The sequence below is a fragment of the Rutilus rutilus genome (assembly GCF_951802725.1).
Source record: "Rutilus rutilus genome assembly, chromosome: 25".
NCBI classification, from domain to species: Eukaryota; Metazoa; Chordata; class Actinopteri; order Cypriniformes; family Leuciscidae; genus Rutilus; species Rutilus rutilus.
The window spans coordinates 25659277-25679921 of NC_140229.1; the positions used below are offsets into that span (position 1 = coordinate 25659277).

The window sequence follows — 20645 nt, forward strand, 5'->3', positions numbered from 1 at the left end:
CCCCTCGAATGGAAAGCAAAGAAACGGTCTGTGTCGAGGGAGAATCGAGAATTGAAAGTACGCGTCCTTCAGGTCAATCGCTGCAAACCAATCTTGGGGACGGATGCACTTGAAAATGCGTTTCTGCGTAAGCATCTTGAATTGCAGCCTGTGAAGGGACCGGTTCAGGACACGCAGGTCCAAGATCCACCGCTTTTCTTGGGTACAAAGAAGTACGGACTGTAGAAGCCGGTCTTCATATCGGCTGGAGGGACTGGCTCGATCGCGTCCTACGCCAGTAGAACTGCGATCTCTGCCCTGAGCACAGGGACATTGTCCGCCAGAACACGGGTGAACAGAACACGGGTGAAGGCTGGGGGACGTCGGGCGAACTGAATTGCATAGCCGAGTCTAATAGTATGGATGAGCCAACGAGACGGGCTGGGAAGCGCTAGCCAGGCTCCCAGACACCGTGCAAACGGGACCAACGGCACCACAGACGTGCCCGTGGTGGGGCAGCGCGGCGGAATGCAGGGACCCGACTCGGACGGCATTGCGGCCCGGAGTGGGGTCTGAGTGTGTGGTGCAACACGTACCTGCTTCTGTCGAAGAGCGTGAGTGTGCAGAGGCGTCAGTGCGTCCAGAACACAGCCACTGCTGCTCGCTGGCGATGAAAGAGGGGCTTGAGGGTGACAAGGCATCGACCACCAATCGCGCCCTCTTGGGACCCAAAGGTTTTAGAGACTGCTCTTCTCTTGAAATTGTGGGAAACAAAAGGAAACAAAAGATTCTCCGCCCGGCCCTCCACCGGGGGTCTGATCCACCTCTGGGTCGCCCGTCTCAGGGTCGTTTGCACGTTTAAACCTGCGGAAGCGATAGAAATTCTGTATTGTACATTTTAAGGCCAGACAAGTAGTTTGTTAAGTGTTGGTTTGTAGGGAAAGACTACACGCCTGCGCACATATATTCAAATGCGCATACCTATAGACTGAACTTGTAATACGTATGGGAGGAGCCAATAGGCCGTAGTCTGGCACTATACGGTGCCGACCATGACTTAGTGAGCTCCTCATGCACCTCCAGGAGAAACCAATCATCCAACCGAGAAGGTTCGGGACGTGGTGGAGGATTCCACTCCATTCTGGATCGGACTCGGGCAATGCTACACTCCCCGAATGGGGTAACGCAGCCAAATCCTAATCTCCAGAGGTCTAAAGCTCACCCTCCGATGCTGCGACCGACATCTGATCGTCAGGAGGAGCCCCAAAAGACACGACTGGTCGTTCATGAGAAGGACCAGCACACTCTTTTGGAAGCTCCAGCGGCGGCCGTATTTGTGAGGCGAGAGGGGCCCATGGAGATTGCCTCGGCAGGGAAGCCCTCACGGTAATTCTCAGATCACCCTGGTAAGTGCCGAAGTAGGCCTATTCTGAGGTCCAGAATAGACACTAGATCGGGGCATAGGCGAGGGAACTGCACCTCCCTTAGGTAAGCGAGTCTCGATCTTAATGCAACCATAGTCATATTCCCACAATGGGAACATGAACTATTCTCAAAAGCTACCTCAGCGTGCTCAATGCCCAAACACGAGAGGCAACTATTGTGGCCATCTGCTGGCACCAGGGAACGACCGCATCCAGAAACGCACATGCGGAATGACATCCCGAAAAGGACGCAGTGTCATGCCTGTGTTGCTCTTTTGTGAAGAAAAGAGAAAAGAAAAAATACTCTTTCCACAAACTCTCACAGTGCGGAGGCACCCAGGGAATGGCCGCTGTGTACTGTGTACACTGAGGGAAACACCCACCGAACCGACACAAGCTCTTGCTGTAAAAACAGCAGTTGTTGAACATAGAATTGTTTGCGGCCACTCGCTGCACGCGCTGTCACACCAACACTGTTTAGAGAGTCTTCAACACACAGTAGCAGTCTGTAGAGTTCAGAGATGAACAGGAAGCTCGGCTCCGAAGTGAAAGACAATGTGTCCGTTTGCCCGCTTCCTGTTTAAACCCACGCTGCGGGGTGGGGCGCGTAACGCGATTCACGCACGCCAACATTCATTGGCTCATTCTGTAGACACTCGAAGATGATAGGGCTTCCTGAAGTGATCCCCATTATGTCGTCACGTCGACGTTATGTCGAAAGTGAGCAACTGAAAGGGAACTAAACTGCATGCATTTTGCGGAAGAACATTGTTTTGGTTGTGCTTTGGCTCTGCGTGACTGTGTGGATATGATTATCCTACAGCTCATTAAACATTCACTACAAGGCTTATGAGATATAACCAGTTTAGATGGAAAGATCTTAAGCTGACTAGATAAAGACATTACTGTACCCATAAATAGACACAGTACTTACTTGAAAATAAATTCCAGCACAGCGCTCCAAAAACCATAATTAAATAATCTTCACAATAGATAATGCTTTACAATCAACTCTGTTAGAGAGCTTCATATGGCAATTTATCTGTTCAATAAAATACCTTACTCACCTCTTGAGTAATAAAAACCCCATCATCTCCGCGTTGCTTTTACAACATTTCAAATCCATCAGTTCTCACCATCTCCGAAAAGTCAGAAAGTCAGCGGGGCAAAGCAAAATTATCTGCCAATGGGGTAAAATTTCAATTTGAATTAAGATTATTAGAATAATCTTATATATCAGTTTTTCAATGTAAATTACACGAAATGTAAGGTTGAATCTATTACAGTGATTTGCATTTTTACAGTATTTTACAATTACAATTTATTTTTTTAACAATGTATAGCTTTTTAAATATATTAAATTAGTTTTTATTTTTGTATTTTCGGTTCTCAATTTAATTTGATTTGATCAAAGTTTTAGTAAATTTGTTGTTTTTGTCATTTTTATTAGCCTTTGATTTTTAACAAAAAATATGTTATTAATATGTACGGGGTCATTTAAAATTCAGACAGTTTTAGTCATCCTTGATTATTGTATTTTGTGAAAAGAAATGGATTTTTCAGACATATGTCCTAAAAGTGCCCCTGAATTGATGAAATTAAAGCACAATTTCCACAGACAGACAATCAAACACGTTTAAAATAACAATTATATTATGTAAAAAATAGGTATAAAAATTGTAATGTGTGAGAATTTTTTTTACTGTTTTCAGAATGAATTTTTTTTTTTTTGAAAATGGACAGAAAGATGTTTAACACACTCTTTAGGTTTAGGGGTGAATGTTCATGGTTCACAACAAATCATACATTTTCATACTAATCTGATTTGTACTAATTCATACAAGTTGCCAACTCATACAATACATACAAATTCCCATGAATCTGAGGCTTAAAGCTGCAGTATGGAAGTGTTTATGGTTAAACGTGAACAATTAATATAATCTGTATAATGTGAGCATGTATTTTTACTGTATATTACTGTATAGCAGAGTGAAATGGATTAAATATGGAATCATTAAATCTGACTCTTTCAGTGTGATATATCTGTTACACAGCTTAGGACTTTACTGTAGATTTAATGACATATCGCTAATCAGATCTGCTGTAATATTACATTCTCAAATTAAAGTTCAAAGAGAAGCCTGTTCTCTACCAATAAAATCAGACGTTAAACAAATGTGACCCTCCCTCCTGTCTCTCACTCTCTCTCTCTCTCTCTCTCTCTCGTTCTCTCTCATCCTGCAGGCTAGACAGAGCGGAAGCAAGCTGCAAGCACCCAGCATCCATCTGAAATCTCAGGAAAAGCTGGAGAAGATCCATCATTCCCAAGGTGAAGCTGGTAACAGCAGCGGAGAGAAGACGAGGAAAGGAGGAGGAAGAGGAAGAAGACGCGACCATGATGGGCACACCTCTCCGGAGGAAAGACCCGGTATACGAGTGAGTTCTTCCATTTTTCCTCGCCCTCCCTCTGTAGGGTTGGACATCACGGACGGGTTGCCATGGCAACGGCAGCCAGGGCAGCAGCAGGAGGATGATGATGATGATGATGATGCAGCTGCTGTCTGCAGTCATAGACTCCTCCTGAACAGCGCAAATGCATGTATTGTGTCACAGTGTCATTGGCAATGGAACTGTAGTAATAAATGAACATACAGTATGATGAGATTGAATTAAGATAATGTAGACTTTCTACTATCTTATCTTTTGGGGTGTTGGCCCTTATTCAATAGTAACTGGATGGGCAATTAATGTCAGACTTGTAAAATAATAGGGACAACCTGGAATATTCTTAAAGTCACGAGGTTGAAATTGCAAGCTCCAACCAGTGTTGCGTTTCCTGAAATCATTGTTAGCCAACTATGGTCGCGAGTCCTGTTATTAGCAACATAGTTCAACGATTCAGTGTTTCCTGAAACCATTCTTTCAACGAACATTTGTGAACAGTACTGCAGCTTTATGCCCGGTACACATTGTACGATTTTGGCCTGTCCCAGATGACAGATGACCAATAGTGGCTCCTAAACGGTGGCCCTACGTCGCACAGGTAGAGAGGTTCAAAGACAGCCGATGTCACGGTCTTGCGACCAAAGATAGTCTGCAATCATTTTCTGACAGTGTCATAAATTTAGCATGATCATCTCACAGTGTGTTTGCTGCTACGAACTACGTCTGCTGACTCGCTAATAAAACTGCAACATTAAATGGCTTATTGATCAACACGACATGGCGCTAAAATTTAAAACTACTTTCCTCAAGCTCCATTTGCTAAATATATTATGACTATTTTCCCTAGCCATGACCATATCCATATTCTCCTCTTCATCTTCTGTGGATTTGAGCGTTACAGAAGTATTAAACAGCTAACTTACTCCAGCCCATAAGCCGATAAAAAGCCAACTATGGCGACTTCTGCTTCTGAGAACCCATTTCGTGAGGTCCATTGTTCGGCAAATTTCCGCTGGCGAAATCCAGTCATCCATGTGATCAGGAATTTCACTTGAAGACAAAAGTAATTTTGCATCAGGTTCAATTTGGTCATGTGGATTCACCATGTTGACTAACAGAAAGCTTAGTATGAAACGTGCACTATTGACAACAGACAATGGACCCTTTTTGACCCTTTTCACCAAAATTTTGGTGAAAATCCCAAGTTTTGTTTTAGCCATTTTGAGCTAATAAAACATAATAATTAAATATTTTCTATGTGTTGCTGTATTCAGTAAATACCATGTAATTAATGGGTAAAGTACAACCAGTCATCAATCGTGAAAAAAAAAAAAGAAGTAAACTCCTTCAGGGTGATACGAGAACTACAGTAGTCGCTCTGGGGGGTTATTTTGCGATATTGATCAGCAGACTGTATATTAGTAATAAGCAATTACTTACAAATGATATTCAAAATGTAATGGACATTTTGGATCTCATTTGTAAGTAATTGATTATTGATTATGCCAGATCAGTGCCAATGTGTTCCCTTGAAAACGTCACAACTGCAATGTAACAGAAAAGCTAAAACTAGGCTATGGGCGAGTTTACAACTGTAATTCACGATAAACAGTCTGAATTTCCATTCAGGAATTTGCACAAACCACTAAAATTAGCAATTTATCTCACCGTGGCTGTGTGACGGTGTTGCAGTCTCATTCGAGAGTGCTGTCTTGATAATAAAGAAGGCCTGGAGCCATCTCACCAAAGAATGCCTTTGAGTTTGAACTGAGCACTTGTGTGACTGCAGCTGTCACATTCCAGACACATGCAAAATTAGCAGCAGTCACAGCACAGCAACTGGCGGCCTGTAGGATAAACACCACGGGCAAATCCTCAGAGCTAAACACCACATTAATCTTATTTATAATGATATATGTGACATATAGCAGTTGTGTTTCCAAGTTGGTGTTCAAGTTATATTACCTGATATAGCAGCCCAATGAATGTCATTATTAGATTAAACTTGAAGGTGCATTAAGCGATTTCTGAGAAAGTGGATCAGACCGAGCAGCACGACACACTTGTAGCCAATCAGCAGTAGGGGGCGTGTCCAAACATGATGGCGGCGGAGAGAGAGTGAGCCAATCAGCAGTAGGGGGTGTGTTTACTCATGCTGAGGGAGCAGAGAGTCTGAGCCAATCAGCAGTAGGGGGCGTGTCCACTCATGATGGGGGAGCAGAGAGAGTGAGCCAATCAGCAGTAGGGGGTTTGTCCAAACATGATGGGGGCAGAGAGAGAGTGAGCCAATCAGCAGTAGGAGGTGTGTTCACTCATGCTGAGGGAGCAGAGAGTCTGAGCCAATCAGCAGTAGGGGGCGTGTCCACTCATGATGGGGGAGCAGAGAGAGTGAGCCAATCAGCAGTAGGGGGTTTGTCCAAACATGATGGGGGCAGAGAGAGAGTGAGCCAATCAGCAGTAGGAGGTGTGTCTAAACATGAAGGGAGCAGAGAGAGTGAACCAATCAGCAGTAGGGGGTGTGTTCACTCATGCTGGGGGAGCAGAGAGAGTGAGCCAATCAGCAGTAGGGGGCGTGTCCACTCATGATGGGGGAGGAGAGAGTGAAGAGAGACTGTAGAAAGAGAGATGGCCGAGAGACATTACAAAAGAGAAAAGGTCAGGGGAATATGGTTATGATCAGGCAAGAGCTTTAGAACCCGAGACAAAATTAGAAAAGCTTTCCAGCACTGGAGAGACCTGAGTGGGAAGGCCTGAAAACGGATGTGGAGGTTGCGTTTTTTCTGCTCCATGCGCGAGTAATATTGGTTTTGAGTGTCATTGTTTGTATGGAGCTATAGCCACTAATACCGGACACTTGCTTGCATAAACTCTTTTGTACTGAATGTTCATTTTTTGTTCTTCTTTGTCATTCGTTCATCATCTACGCTTTATTTTTCATGAAGCATTATTTTGCTTCGCTTCAGCTATGATGAGGAGACATCCACTCTTGCATTGTGTTCGTGCATTTTGGGGGCGGAGCAATGAAGGGAGGAGTCTGTTTCAGATGTCAACAGGGTTTCTCATGAATCGCTTACTGCACCTTTAAGTGGCATTTATTTAAAAGAAAAACAGCAAAGCGCACTTTTCAAGTGGTTCACAGTAGTCTACAAGCAATGTATTAGGTTTTAAATGATTAAACAACACATGTATTGTTTGAAATGAAAATAATACAATTATACAACCTAGATGCTGCCATCTTTGCTCAATTTTGAATTGTTTTTGTAACCAGTCACCTGAGCCGGCTCGTAAATGACATTATCATGACGTAACTGCACGCAACACGCATCTCTCTCCATTGACTTCCATCGTACACAGTGTTCCATTGAGATGAGTTGTAGATATAGACGAGTCTGATTATAGATCTCTTTGGGAGGTACTGGAAAATGACAGTATGACAACACTGACTGGTTGATGGCACCACAAGTCTAAAGCAGCAGACTACAAAAATATAAATTGAGACCTCCAAAAAAATCAAGGAATGTTAAAATATCTGCTATACAATGAAATTATAAAGTTAAAATGTTAATTCACTGAGAGTTAAGTATTATAATCCCAACTGACAGCACACTATTTAAACTGTTCAAAAGAAGCCAGACCAAGAGATGTGACAATCTCCAGAACAACTGCAGCCATAAACACAGAAAACAGCAGGCCACCGTTATCATTACAGGAGACAGACCAGAGTTGAATGAGTTGCTTGCTAAAGTTTTGGAGAAACTACTCTCTCCCATTAACACCATTCCAACAAAGCTAAACTGTTTGCTTACCATCCTCTTGGAAAACAGCCACGTGTGATTGTTGCTTATATTAAACACCTTTACACACACACACAAAAAGAAAGAATGAAAAGCTATTTCCTTAAAAGATTTGAAACACACTCGTATTGTGTTACACTTGTATTCCAATTTTTTTTTTACTTTTCTGGAATACGCATGGAAAAGCGGTGGCTTGATTTATGATTCATGACAGAAAAACAATTACATACTGAACCACAAACTAAACAAATCATGACTCATATGTGATCACTGTGGATGATGACTGTGTTTTCAATCACTGTTAACGAATGGTAATCATAATCACCCCTAAATCAGTGACAACTGCAGTCTTGACTTATGCAACTTCCAAACCAATATACTGCAAATAAAGTACATACATTTTACAAGTACGGTAAATGATTGTAGGTTTAAAAAGTAATATAATTATTAATCAAAATGAATAAATATTGTCAGAGTTAATTAAGTTTACATAATTGTCGCTATTTGCTCTCGTCTTGGTCACGTTTCGTGTCATTGTCATGTTTCTGTGTCTTGTCATGTGATTCCCTGTTTGTCATGTGATCCTGCCATGTGTCTTGTCATTGGTTAATTGTCTGATCATTGTTCACAGGTGTTCCTTGTCTTGTAATTATTCTGTGTATTTAAGCCCTCATGTTTGTCATGTGTCTTTGTCAAGTATTTTTTCATGTAGATCTCTGGTTGTAAGTCTATGTTCCTGTTCCTGTCTTCATTTTTGAGTTTTCATGCCACGCCATGTTTTTGTTTCATGTTTGATCTTGTTTGTAATAAACTGCACTTGGGTTCTCAATAAGCTTGCCTCCAGTGGATCCATTACAATAATACAAAAATGTAAATACATTCCTTAAATGAACAAATAGACTCACCTTCGTGTCACTCCAAACCCATAAGCAGAATGTCCAGGCTGCTCTTTTCCATACAACAAAAGTGAACTGGTTCTCATATTCAGTGTAAAACGTGCTCTGTAGAGTCAGCTAGTTCTATAATTGATAGCTAGTCTACATATTTTGTATGAGGAACAGTTTTATTCTACCTTCATGTTTTTGTCAAAGACTACATCCAGATCGGATTCAGATCGATGATCAAAACACAGATGGAGTAGACTGAGTCCATCAACGCCTCCAAAACGTCACAGTCCCGTAGCTCGTCCTGGATCGACATTTCATTCAGTAACATTAGGCAGTTTTGATGTATATGCTGTTTAATATTGATGTGCATCTGCTTACATATGGCTTGTTTCTGCATCTTCTTCGCATGTGTTTTGATCAGGAAATTCAGTGCTTTTTCAGAAGATGCGTAATAGCGCCCTCTACCGTATAACAGTGAAAACACGGAAAGCCAGAAATTTTCGTCATTGGTGGGGAAATAGTTAAACACCATTGTCAGCCACACTTTACAATCAACTAATTTAACATTTTAAGGAAACAAAGGTTATATGCACAAGTGTCTTTGGAAATTTGCGGTCTAAATTTTAGCTCAACCTAATGTAGAACAAAGGCCCTTTTGCTAAAGCCGGATCGGACACTGGCCTTTGGGCAACTCTTACATCAGTGCCCTTGAGAGACAGTTACCAATTTGTCACTTACTTGTGGCTCAAGAAGGTAATTTGCGCCAAATGCCAATGCGAGCTCAGCACTAATGAAGTGCTGTTAGTGAGCTCTCTGAGAGGCTCGTTTGAGTATGTTTGAGTGCCACTAGAAGACATGTGGAGAAACTACTAGTTCTACAGCTTAGATGCCTATAATTACTTTTTGAACAATAGAAAGGTCTCATACATTTCTTCATGCCCTGTCAGTGTGGGGTCATTACTCATCAAAAACTGATTCAAATATTCCGAAGTAATTTCTTGCATAAGTTAAAAATGTCTCAATATTTTGCAGTTATTGCATGAAAGTTGTTAGAAATGCCTATGAATGCTTTATAATGCATTCGTAAATGAGTTATTAATCATTAGTAAACATTTAACAAAGGAAAAAGTTAATGTAAAGTGTTACTACTATTTGTTCACTGTTGCACAAAGTAACTAAATACCAAAAATCTATCTCTCTACCTATCTATCTATCTATCTATCTATCTATCTATCTATCTATCTATCTATCTATCTATCTATCTATCTATCTATCTATCGTCTGTCTGTCTGTCTGTCTGTCTGTCTGTCTGTCTGTCTGTCTGTCTATCTATCTATCTATCTATCTGTCTATCTATCTGTCTATCTGTCTATCTGTCTATCTGTCTATCTGTCTGTCTATCTGTCTGTCTGTCTGTCTGTCTGTCTGTCTGTCTATCTATCTAAATATTGCTTTTGTTATCAATAAGTGCTAGAATAAAGCAAGGCAGCCCACTAATAGTGTGTTTCACTTTAAAAGTAATTTGAAAGTAATTTTGCTGCGTGTTTACTACTCTTGGATTCCCAGCGTTTGGACCGCCGCACATCTGGAAGGCATTACTGTGCCTCGCTGGCTCATGGGATGAGGTCACTGTGCCAGAGAAACAATGTTGCTTTTGTCTGTTATGCCGAATGATGACGTTGCAGCCGCTGGTTGGAAATGGAAAAGTAAAGCGTGCGGCGGGGGTGAGAAAGCCTGAGAACTAGTGCTCTGAAGAATATATAGTACTTTTGAGATTGCTATTAATTCTCTCTCAAATGTTGTCTAGCGTATCATCGTCGACAATGAAAAGTCCAGGTGCAGGAAAGTAACTTCTTAGGTTAAAGAGAGGCCAACATTAAGCGGTTTGGAACTGAAGTCTGAATTAAACTGACAGTCAGATGCTTAGTTTGAAAGAATGAAGTGTAGACTTGTAACACAGAGTGCTACAGTAAACAGACTGGCCCGAATGTTTCACAGACCTCTGTTGAATGATTTATCCTGAACCTCTAGAGCTGGATGAGTTTCACCGCTTCTGAAGTCTACCGTCTGTGAGCGCCGTGTGTTTTGTGGCTTTAAGCCTATTTCCAGCAGTTACGTGAACTTCCAGGAATTTCCTCCATCTACTGATGTTCACTGCTGCTGTAGGTTTTGATTCTGTATGAATGACTGAGACATCATGTTGAATTTCACCTATGAAGATAACTACTATTTACTGCCTGACAGATAAGAAAACTCAATATTATACTTTACATACAGATACCGGTTTGCAAAGTCTTTCTGTGCATTGCACTGATAACATTTGGAGCAAAGTGCAATTAATTCCACTAGCACAAAATTCACAAGGCATCTGAGATAAACAACATTAAATGGATTATAAGACATGTGTTTTATTTCTATGGTCAGTCTACATCAGTGACTGTTGTAATACAGCTTGTACTTGCATCTTTGCATTTATTTCCTTCAGCTCAGGAAACAGTTGTTTATAACAGCTGATTCGTCTTATATACTGTATAGCAGCAGTACTTGTACTGTACAAACACTGAAGAGTCATTGCATTTAGTTAAAATTTCATTCACTGAGATTTTTTACAATTCCCTTGAGTTTTCTTCTTGCAGAACACTCCAGACTCTGTTAGCTCGGCCTGTTCTCCATATAAGGAGTTTTTGTATCCTGAATGTGAGGGTAGATGAGGGAAAGCAGTTGGACCCCCATGTTCCCATTCCCTACTGCACACTTTGGCTTCACTGGAGAAATAAATTAGAACTAAAGATGTTTAGTACAGACTTTTGCAGAGATAGTAGACATGATTAGAGTCAGCAACTTCTGCAGATGTTTTTATGCTCAGATTTGGTCACGGTCTGAAGAGCAAGGTGAATCATTTTACAGACAGACAGACAGACAGATAGATAGATAGATAGATAGATAGATAGATAGATAGATAGATAGATAGATAGATAGATAGATAGATAGATAGATAGATAGATAGATAGATAGATAGATAGATAGATAGATAGATAGATAGATAGATAGATAGATAGATAGATAGATAGATAGATAGATAGATAGATAGATAGATAGATAGATCTGCAACAGTGAACAAATCGTGGTGACACTTTACATTAACTTTTTCCTTGTTAAATGTTTACTAATGATTAATAACTCATTTACGAATGCATTATAAAGCACCCATAGGCATTTTTAACTTTCATGCAATAACTGCAAAATATTGAGACATTTTAACTTATGCAAGAAATTACTTCGGAATATTTGAATCAGTTTTTGATGAGTAATGACCCCACACTGACAGGGCATGATGGATAGATAGATAGATAGATAGATAGATAGATAGATAGATAGATAGATAGATAGATAGATAGATAGATAGATAGATAGATAGATAGATAGATAGATAGATAGATAGATAGATAGATAGATAGATAGATAGATAGATAGATAGATAGATAGATAGATAGATAGATAGATAGATAGATATTCTTTTATGGGTGAGCTATTCCTTTAACTCGTCAGATGTTATGAAACAATAGCAAAGAATTGGCAGATGCATGTTTTTGAATTTCAAACATGGAGCAGATTTCCTCTAAGCTTGCAGCCTCTCATGTCCCCAGTGTAAGGCACACCTTTATTTTCCATCCCAGCAGGCAGGCACACACACACACACACACGCAGACACGCATGCACACACACACACACACACACACACACACACACACACAGCAGTCACAGTTAGGTGTGACAGTATTGTCCAACCCTCAGTGACATCTCTCTGCATGCTCGCCTGTAGCTCTCTTCTAAACGCAGGGGGCGGGTTCAAGACCCTGTCATCTGTCTATAACCCGGCCAGTGACGGAGAGGGAGGGATGTAGGAGGAGAGAGAGTGAGAGAGAGAGAGGCAGTCTGGCAGACACATGGCCAGTGAATGAGAAGATCTTTCCCTCAGTACACTGTGTCTTTCACTGGCTCAGAGGACCAGGGCAGAGAGTGTGTGTGTGTGTGTGTGTGTGTCTGTGTCTGTTAACCTGCTCACCCACGCCCCACACACACAAACACACTTGGGATTACCAATCTCACGGTTACTGAGAATTCTGCCTTTGTTTTTCCAGGATGGCTGAAGCTGAACTTCATAAGGAAAGGCTCCAAGCCCTGGCGGTAAGTTCTGTGTTGCTTTGTTCTTACAGTCTCACCAAAATCTTCTTTTTTTTTTCTTTTTTGACACTAACATACATTGTTGACGCGCATAACTGTGCTCCTCTTCGCTATAAAAGCATTTCAGTACTAGAGAACTAGTTTGTTTGAAATCAGTCCCAAACGAATGCATTATAGAAGCTCATAGACCTGATGGTTTTGGTGCTGTTACTTTGCCATTGTTAATGTGTGTTTGTCACAAGTGTGTTCTCATTAAGAGAAGATTTACTATTGACGAATCGCCCTATATGACCCAGAGGGCAAGAATTTGAAATGTGGCTAAAATAGAGACTAAATTTGGCACCAGGGTCAACCCCTCTGCGTAGACTAGAAGTGAGCAACAGATGGAAAACTATTTTGGCTACATTGCTTACATCTTTGTGATTCCATAGAATACACACTGCAAAAATAGTCTGTAGGACCAGCATGTGTTAGTATACACTTGGAACTGTCCTAATAAACTGTTATTGGACTCCGTTCATGAGAAACACAGTTTTTTTCTGAAGAAGTTTTTCTTTGAGTCTATCCAAAACTTTCTGCAACAATGCTAGGCCATTCTGATTGGTTGCTAGGGTGTACTGAGTGGTTGCTGAGGTGTTCAATGTGGTTGATTAGATATGGTCTCTAGATATGGCCTTCCTTCAATAAAAGTCTATGGAGCTTTTGCCTGTTTTTATTTGTAAAAGTAATAGTACACCTCTCCTCTTTCAAATCACTATCATTTATTAGCAATATAATGATGCTTGCCTTAAGAAACACCACTAATTAAAAGTCTGTCAAGTCTAACAATGAAAATTGATTCTTGGCAGCAAGAACTGCTGCAGGCTAATGCCTTTTGGATGAGGTTTGCTAAATGAAAGGTGAAGTGTTGAGATAGAGGGCCTGTGGTAATGCTGCCTCGCTTAGAAATATAAATAATTAAAGTTATACAGTGTCTGGCTGCATCTCAAGCATTGACGGATGACTGGTTCTCGATACAAATGGAGATAATCTAAATAGTGTCTACTTAATTGCTTTTGCATTGAGAGTTTGTTTGGCAGAATGGCTGTTACCCTCGAGTAGCTCAAATTAAAGTAATTACGTGACAATTTTCCCGCATTTTAGCAAGAATTCAGTGCTTTTATCGCATCTGATAGTTGTAAACATAATATACACATCATTTTCTTGACATCTGTTTTTGGTGCTAAGTTAATGTACATAGTAGTAATGGCGTTGTGAATCAGTCTTGCAGCATTATTACGATGTCAGCCTGAAACTGCAAATGTATTCAAATGCTTGAGCACACATGGCAAAGACCTTTTGCTTCTCACAAACCTGGTATTTGGTGTGCTTTGTGTTTGCAGTTGTAACATTTCACAGTTAAGTTGATTCAGGTAGTGCGTCAAGTCACACCAAGTAATTCCCTTCTAGTAATCTATTCCCAAACAGTCAGTCAGACGAAGCATTTCATACATAAAAAAAATTACAGAAGCTCTTTGACAGATATCTGACCAGCACAGGCTGAAACAGCATGTGGGTTTCCCCTTTTTTAATACTAGGGAAAAAGACTGACATTAATGAGGTGGTGAAACTTTATTGCGCTGTCTGTTTTGACGGTAGCTCTATGGAAAGCCCTCAAAGTCCCACGCAGTACTATTACTGTTGTCTGGTAGCTTAACAACTTAAGTCAAATGGTTCAAATCAGCCATCTTTGACCCATTGTGTTTTAAGCAGTTTATTCTCATTTGGTGAGATTTGTAATAGATGTAACGAGTGGTGGTTGCCAGTGCGGAAGTCACGCCACAGTGCTAGAATGTAGTGGGTGATTGCCAAGACATTGTGATGAGATTGCTAAGGTGTTCTCAGGGGTTTCTCATGTTGCTCTGGGGACTTCAGGGTGGTTGACAGTGTTACTAGATAGTTTTCAGGATGTTTTCTGTTGTTGTGTACTGGCTCATGTTGAAAGTAGTGGCATGTGAAGGCCAACCCATGATAACCTATACTCGGAATTTGTCCATCCAAGTTAGTGCACACACACATCAGGAGTAGTGAGTAGTGAACACACACACTGCAAACCGAGGACACACACTCCCTGAGCAGTGGGCAGCCATTCACTGTGCCGCCCGGGGAACGATTGGGGGTTAGGAGCCTTGCTCAAGGGCACTTCAGTAATTTCCTGCTGGTTTTGATAATCAAATCCGCAACCTTCGGGTTAACAGTCTGATTCTTTAACCGTTAGGCCACGACTGCTCTGTCGATGACGTTTGGCTTGAGCCAATAAGTCACCATGAAGACAATCATCCAATTACTTAAAAAATAATAGAAAACCTCCATAGTTATGCACTGATTATGCACTTACGTCTAATAGTCAGGATTAGGGTAGGAGTGTCAAATCCTGCTCCTGGAGAGCCATCTTAAGAGTTTCTCCAACACCATTCTGGAATTTGGTCTGAATATGCATACTTTCCAACTATATATGTGAAAAGCGGTATGTCAAAAGAGTATTGTGCCAGAATGCATAGTATTTGAATAACAGAGATTATGAAATACACATCCATTGGACACTTTACTACCCCATGAGGACATAGGGTAGGAGTAGGTCACATGACAATGACAACATGGCTGATGTAGTATGCAAGGATTACATTCATAGTGCACACACATGCTGTATATAGAACATAGTTTTTAATGTTCACAAACAAAGTTATTTATCAAAGAGCAGCTATCACCCTGTAGCCCAAGACTGGTTGCCCACTGAAGCTAAGCAGGGTTGAGCCTGGTTAGTACCTGGATGGGAGACTCCTGGGAAAACCAGGTTGCTGCTGGAAGAGGTGTTAGTGAGGCCATCAGGGGGTACGGCTCACCCTGTGGTCTGTGTGGTTCCTAACACCCCAGTAAAGTGATGGGGACACTATACTGTCAAAAAAGCACCGAGTAGGGGTGTAACCCCAGCATCCTGGCCAAATTTGCCCCTTGGCCTCTGTCCATCATGACCTCCTAATCATCCCCATATACTGATTGGCTTCACTCTGTCTCCTCTCCACCAATAAGCTGGTGTGTGGTGGGCGTTCTGGCGCAATATGGCTGCCGTCACATCATCATCAGGTGGTGCTGCACATTGGTGGTGGTTGAGGAGATTTCCCTCTTCCAAATGTGAAGTGCTTTGAGTGCAGAGAAAAGCGTTATATAAATTTAACATCCATTTAAAATGTTTGCCGCAACCATTCTATTTTTTATTAGCGAGTTTCCTTAAAAGCAATGAAAATGTGAATTGCACGTGCAATTTTATTATCAAAACAGACGTCTGGTATTGTGACTGAAACTAGTTTGGTGTTCAAAGATCTTATAATGGTCAGTCCTCTATGTAGGCTGCTCTCGTTAGAAAGCTTTTAATTTGGACTTGCCCTCAAGAAGGAAAGCACCACAGGACTATGCCCGGGGATTTTCAATTTAGGGTTTCTAGTTTCACTCCATATTCATCCAACATCTGTGTTACCCCAACCACATATTTTAAGTCTGTGGGCTGCTCGATGTTGGCCAAGCAGTTGTGTTTTTGAAATGAGCTCAACTAAATGCTATACCTCAAGTAGATTACTGAAATGTATTGGAGTTTAATGGTTGTTTTATTCAAATCATATGCTGACTTGTTGCACAGAACATTTATAGCTTCATCACTATTTTCTATCATGCTGTTTTGCTGGGAGTGCATTATAAATATCGGTTTCTGTGAGTGGTGTATATAGACTCCCTGCGTCAACAATGCTAACCACAAACTGACTGCATGACTGACAAACCGCTTGAATACCACTTTACTTTTCAATAAACATAGGCTACCATTAAGATATACAGTAGAAGAACTGATTTTGGGGTAATTTTGCCTGACAATTCCTTGTACAGTAAGTGAATCACTCCCATACTGACTGTTTGCTAGCTTGCTATGTTTCTGGTCTATTGCCTCAAACCACAGGCTGCTGCTGCTGCACAGAACAGTCTTTGGGTCCAAATCTGTGGCTTTTCTTTTCAGTCCAACAAGTGAGGGAATGTCGCTAGTTCAAATGAGAAATGGGTTAGCGGTTTGCTAATTGCGGTACACTGGGCGGAGGAGATTGCACGCGGACAGACTTCCCTCTTGACTTAAATGACCCTCCCTGAGCAGTTGTGACTTGTTTACACAGATTCATTTGGTCAAGCTCAGGTCTAGACCTTTGCTATAGGCCTCATTTACACTGTGCTCTTGCTAGCGTAGCACTAGTCTGAGCCTCAGACGTTAGACACAACCGCCCACACTCTGTTCACTGATCATCTGATGCATATGACACACAAAACTAAAACTCTTTCACTAAGGTAAAAGTCTTAAAGCCCGTTCACACCATGGATGATAACTATAACGATAATGCTAAAGATATAGTTCTAAAAATCATTCTAAATATAAACGAATAGCTGAGTCCAGACAACAACTTCAACAATAACGGCAGCTGATGAACGATGAAAACATTGACAGCCAATCAGAATCCATCCTGCTTTAAAGAGCTTGAGCATTTAAAGCAGCAGGCGACAAAACTGGAGCGCGTGGTTATAGTAAACAGAGCGATATTGTGTGTTGGCTTGGATGCTAATATTGTTATCGTTACAGTATCTTTATAGTTATGGCTCTTGGTGTGAATGGGCTGAATAATCCGATTGGCTGACTCCTACAGGTTTTCCAGGACATTTTTAATGGTCCGCCAGGAAACTTAAGCCGTGTTTACAAGTTCTGATACTGCAAAAATGAACGCTTCAGATTTAAAAAAAATGGTTTGTGAAGTTCATGGCATAGAAACTTCAAGACATGAAGCGTTTTGTTTGAGGCACTTAGTTGAATTTAAAAGAGATGTTTTCGCATGTTTACCAATGGGAAATGGGAAAAGTATTATTTTGTGAGCTAGGCAAACCCTTGGGATTCCAAAAACTGATTCCCAAGTGATCCCATTTTATTAATTGTGTGTCCTCTCACATCTATAATGGAAAATCAGGTGAAGAACTTTACTGAGAAGGGAATATCTGCGGCATATTCAGGTAAACATAAAAGTATAGATATAGTTTGTAATTGCATCAACTTTTACACGCCCCTGAACATGACACTGAGAAAGAAACCTATGATTGGTCACTTTACATGTCAGTCAGAAGGCATCTTCCTGACTAAGTGGGCAGTCCTTGGCCAATTCCAGTGGCTATAAAGCCCAGACCTTATGTTGTTAGCATAGTGCAGGCATCCATTACTAGCAGGTTACATTTAGCAGCAGCTGTCTGTGATGATTTGGCTCAGGGTTCACATATTTCAGGGAGGTTGGGTGATCCTCAGGTGGGTTTGGATCCCCAGAGCTCTCGGGTGTGGCGGCTCAGCTGCATTTCCGAAACAAGTATTGGGAATTAACTGTGCTGTAACTAAGGCCTTTCGCTAACTAGCACAGATATCAGTGCCAGATAATTCAAATGTTTCATATCTCTGTATTTCTGTGATTTTTAGTATGAATAGCGCTCAACTATTCTAAAATGTGTAAAAAGTGTTCACTTACACCAAAATCATCAGCTTCCTCACTGTATTTTCATCTCTGTAATAGTTTTTGTTAATGACAACACGCTTGATAAATACTTAGCGGAAGCAAAGCAACTTACAGTAAACACTAGTTAAAAGTAACAACCTGAGGTTAAGTGTGTCAATCAAGGGCACAGTGCTGACTAGATCTCCCCATGTGGGATTTGAAGCTCCAAACTGTTGGTGGCCCCCACAGATCTTTTAACCAGTACCCTATCCTGTTCTCAAAACAGCTAGCAGCTGTAGGGGTCAAACCTTGGAATGCAAGTCATGCCACTTACATTCAATCACAAATGTCGAACATTTTTGCTTGACCAGAATATGAAAATAATGTGACCGGTCATCATCTGCTGCTGTTACATGATCCAATTAGCAAGGCTGAAGTAACCACCCTTCAGTTTCCCTCCATTGACAAGTACATGCATTAAATATTAATATTCAGAGTTTGTCTGTCATGACTTTTAAAGGTGATGTTTGTAATTTCTGTGCCATAAGCATCATCAAAAGTAATTGCAAAAATAATAATTTTCCGAAACAAGATTGGGCGAAGAAAAAGACCAAACTCATGCGGTTGTTTGGGCCAATGTTGCTATGTCAAAAAACAATCGCACACATATAGTATTTGAAGAGGGTTCAAATTATTGTGACAAGAAATGACAAAGTTCACTTAGAAGTGAAAGAGTCCATCATAACGCAGTCCGTACTGGATGTTCCAACAGCAGGGCGTAGCTCTGCAGACATTGGAGAAAACACAGAGATCTAAAATAGCTCGTGAGCACATGAGAACAGCTATGCACTCATATCAGAGTGTATGTTTCTCTTTAAATATGTTTATAATGTGGACACTGTATTCGTAATTCACTTTAGACAATTTGCAGTATGTGGTTTGCACTAATGAAATGAAACCTGGTTTCATCTGGTTCTTTGCCACCTTGATAGAGTCCTTGGCATATGTTCCTCATCTAGTACTTGAGTGTAGCTTTCCACACATGATGTAATTATATTATGGTTTTATGATTTTTTTTCTCACTTTCACAGGATGTTTTCAGGGATAAACAGGAGGGGAACGTAGAAAGAAGGGAGTTATGTTGCAAAGTTTACTGTAATTTATGCAGTCATGTTTACTGCTATGTGTGACCTTTTGCAAGAGCAGAAATCGCCACTGAACTTTAACTGTTCCGAACCATCTGTTCTGTTCAGTTCACATTACCGTCTTCATATTTGTCCCAGAAATCTCTTCTCTATCAATTTCTCTTATTTATTTTTTTTCATATGTTCTCTTGACCTAGTCAAAAACATTGTTGGAGCTTTAACCTAGGTGTGTGCGATTCTGAGGTTTCTAAATTTAAGTCAGACTCTCGACTTCAAAATCATAAATCAATAAAATATTTTTTTTAGATTTATGCACCACTAGTATTTCTGTCGGAATTTTAATTGTTCTTTCTTAGAAAAATGACCTTCAAAATTGTTGCTTATTCCAGTTTACATCATTGCCAAACAAAATCTAGAAATGAAGAGAGGGTGGGAGAAAGCGAGAGAGAGAAAGAGAGAGAGCTGTGAAAGTTGTGCCCCTGAACTGAAGCCACAGGCTATTCATCTGCAGCATGGGGGCGTGAGTGAGAAAGTCACACACTTGTGGACACTTGTTGCATTTTTACGTAATTCACAACTAAATTGTGCTATTTTGTCGACAAGCTGGGAGTTCTTCCACACAGTTGAATTTGAAACTGTCATTTTCTGTTACACATGTAAATTTCACTATGATACAAGAGGCCGACATAAGTGTGAGTGCCACCAATATTCACTGATCTGAGCCAATCACAACGTCCTGTTTAAAAAGATACACAAAGTGAACATAATAACAAAAGTATCGATTCAGACTAGACAGAATTCAGGAACTTCTTATATCTTTACAATTGCATTTATTTATTTATTTTTAAGATTAGCAGTAACACTTTATTTTGATGGACCCTTTTGAACACTCTACTAACTATAAGTAACTTTGCAACTACATGTGAACAAACTCTTATTAGAGTATTAGAAGACAGTCTGCTTAATATCTGCTAACTCCTCAACATACATTTTTTGCAACTACATGTCAACTTATTCTACTAACCAAAACCCTACCAGTCTACTAATACTCTACTATCACTATGAGAGTTAGTAGACATGTGTTGTGTTGTCTAACAGAAGCTGTGCTTCATACATCACTACACAATACACAATATATGGACCTTTTTGCCTGCAAAATTTCGCTGACATTTTGCTAATGTGACCGCATCTTTAAACTGTTTAATTGATGTTGTTGAGTGATTTTACTTTTCTCATTTTAGTATTG

At 40.6% G+C, this 20645-nt stretch overlaps 1 protein-coding gene across 3 annotated transcripts in view; it reads left to right on the forward strand.

Annotated features, from left to right (window-relative positions):
- palm2akap2 (PALM2 and AKAP2 fusion) overlaps nucleotides 1-20645 on the forward strand; it is a 109684-nt gene that overhangs the window by 8360 nt on the left and 80679 nt on the right. For 2 of the 3 annotated variants that reach the window (XM_084401451.1, XM_084401453.1), the window contains exons 2-3: nucleotides 3648-3839; nucleotides 12672-12717. In XM_084401451.1, the coding sequence (XP_084257577.1) occupies nucleotides 3799-3839; nucleotides 12672-12717 (87 nt within the window). In that variant the 5' untranslated portion in view covers nucleotides 3648-3798. Of the gene's footprint in view, nucleotides 1-3647; nucleotides 3840-12544; nucleotides 12560-12671; nucleotides 12718-20645 lie in introns of those variants that run through there. The other variant, XM_084401452.1, reaches the window with a different exon arrangement.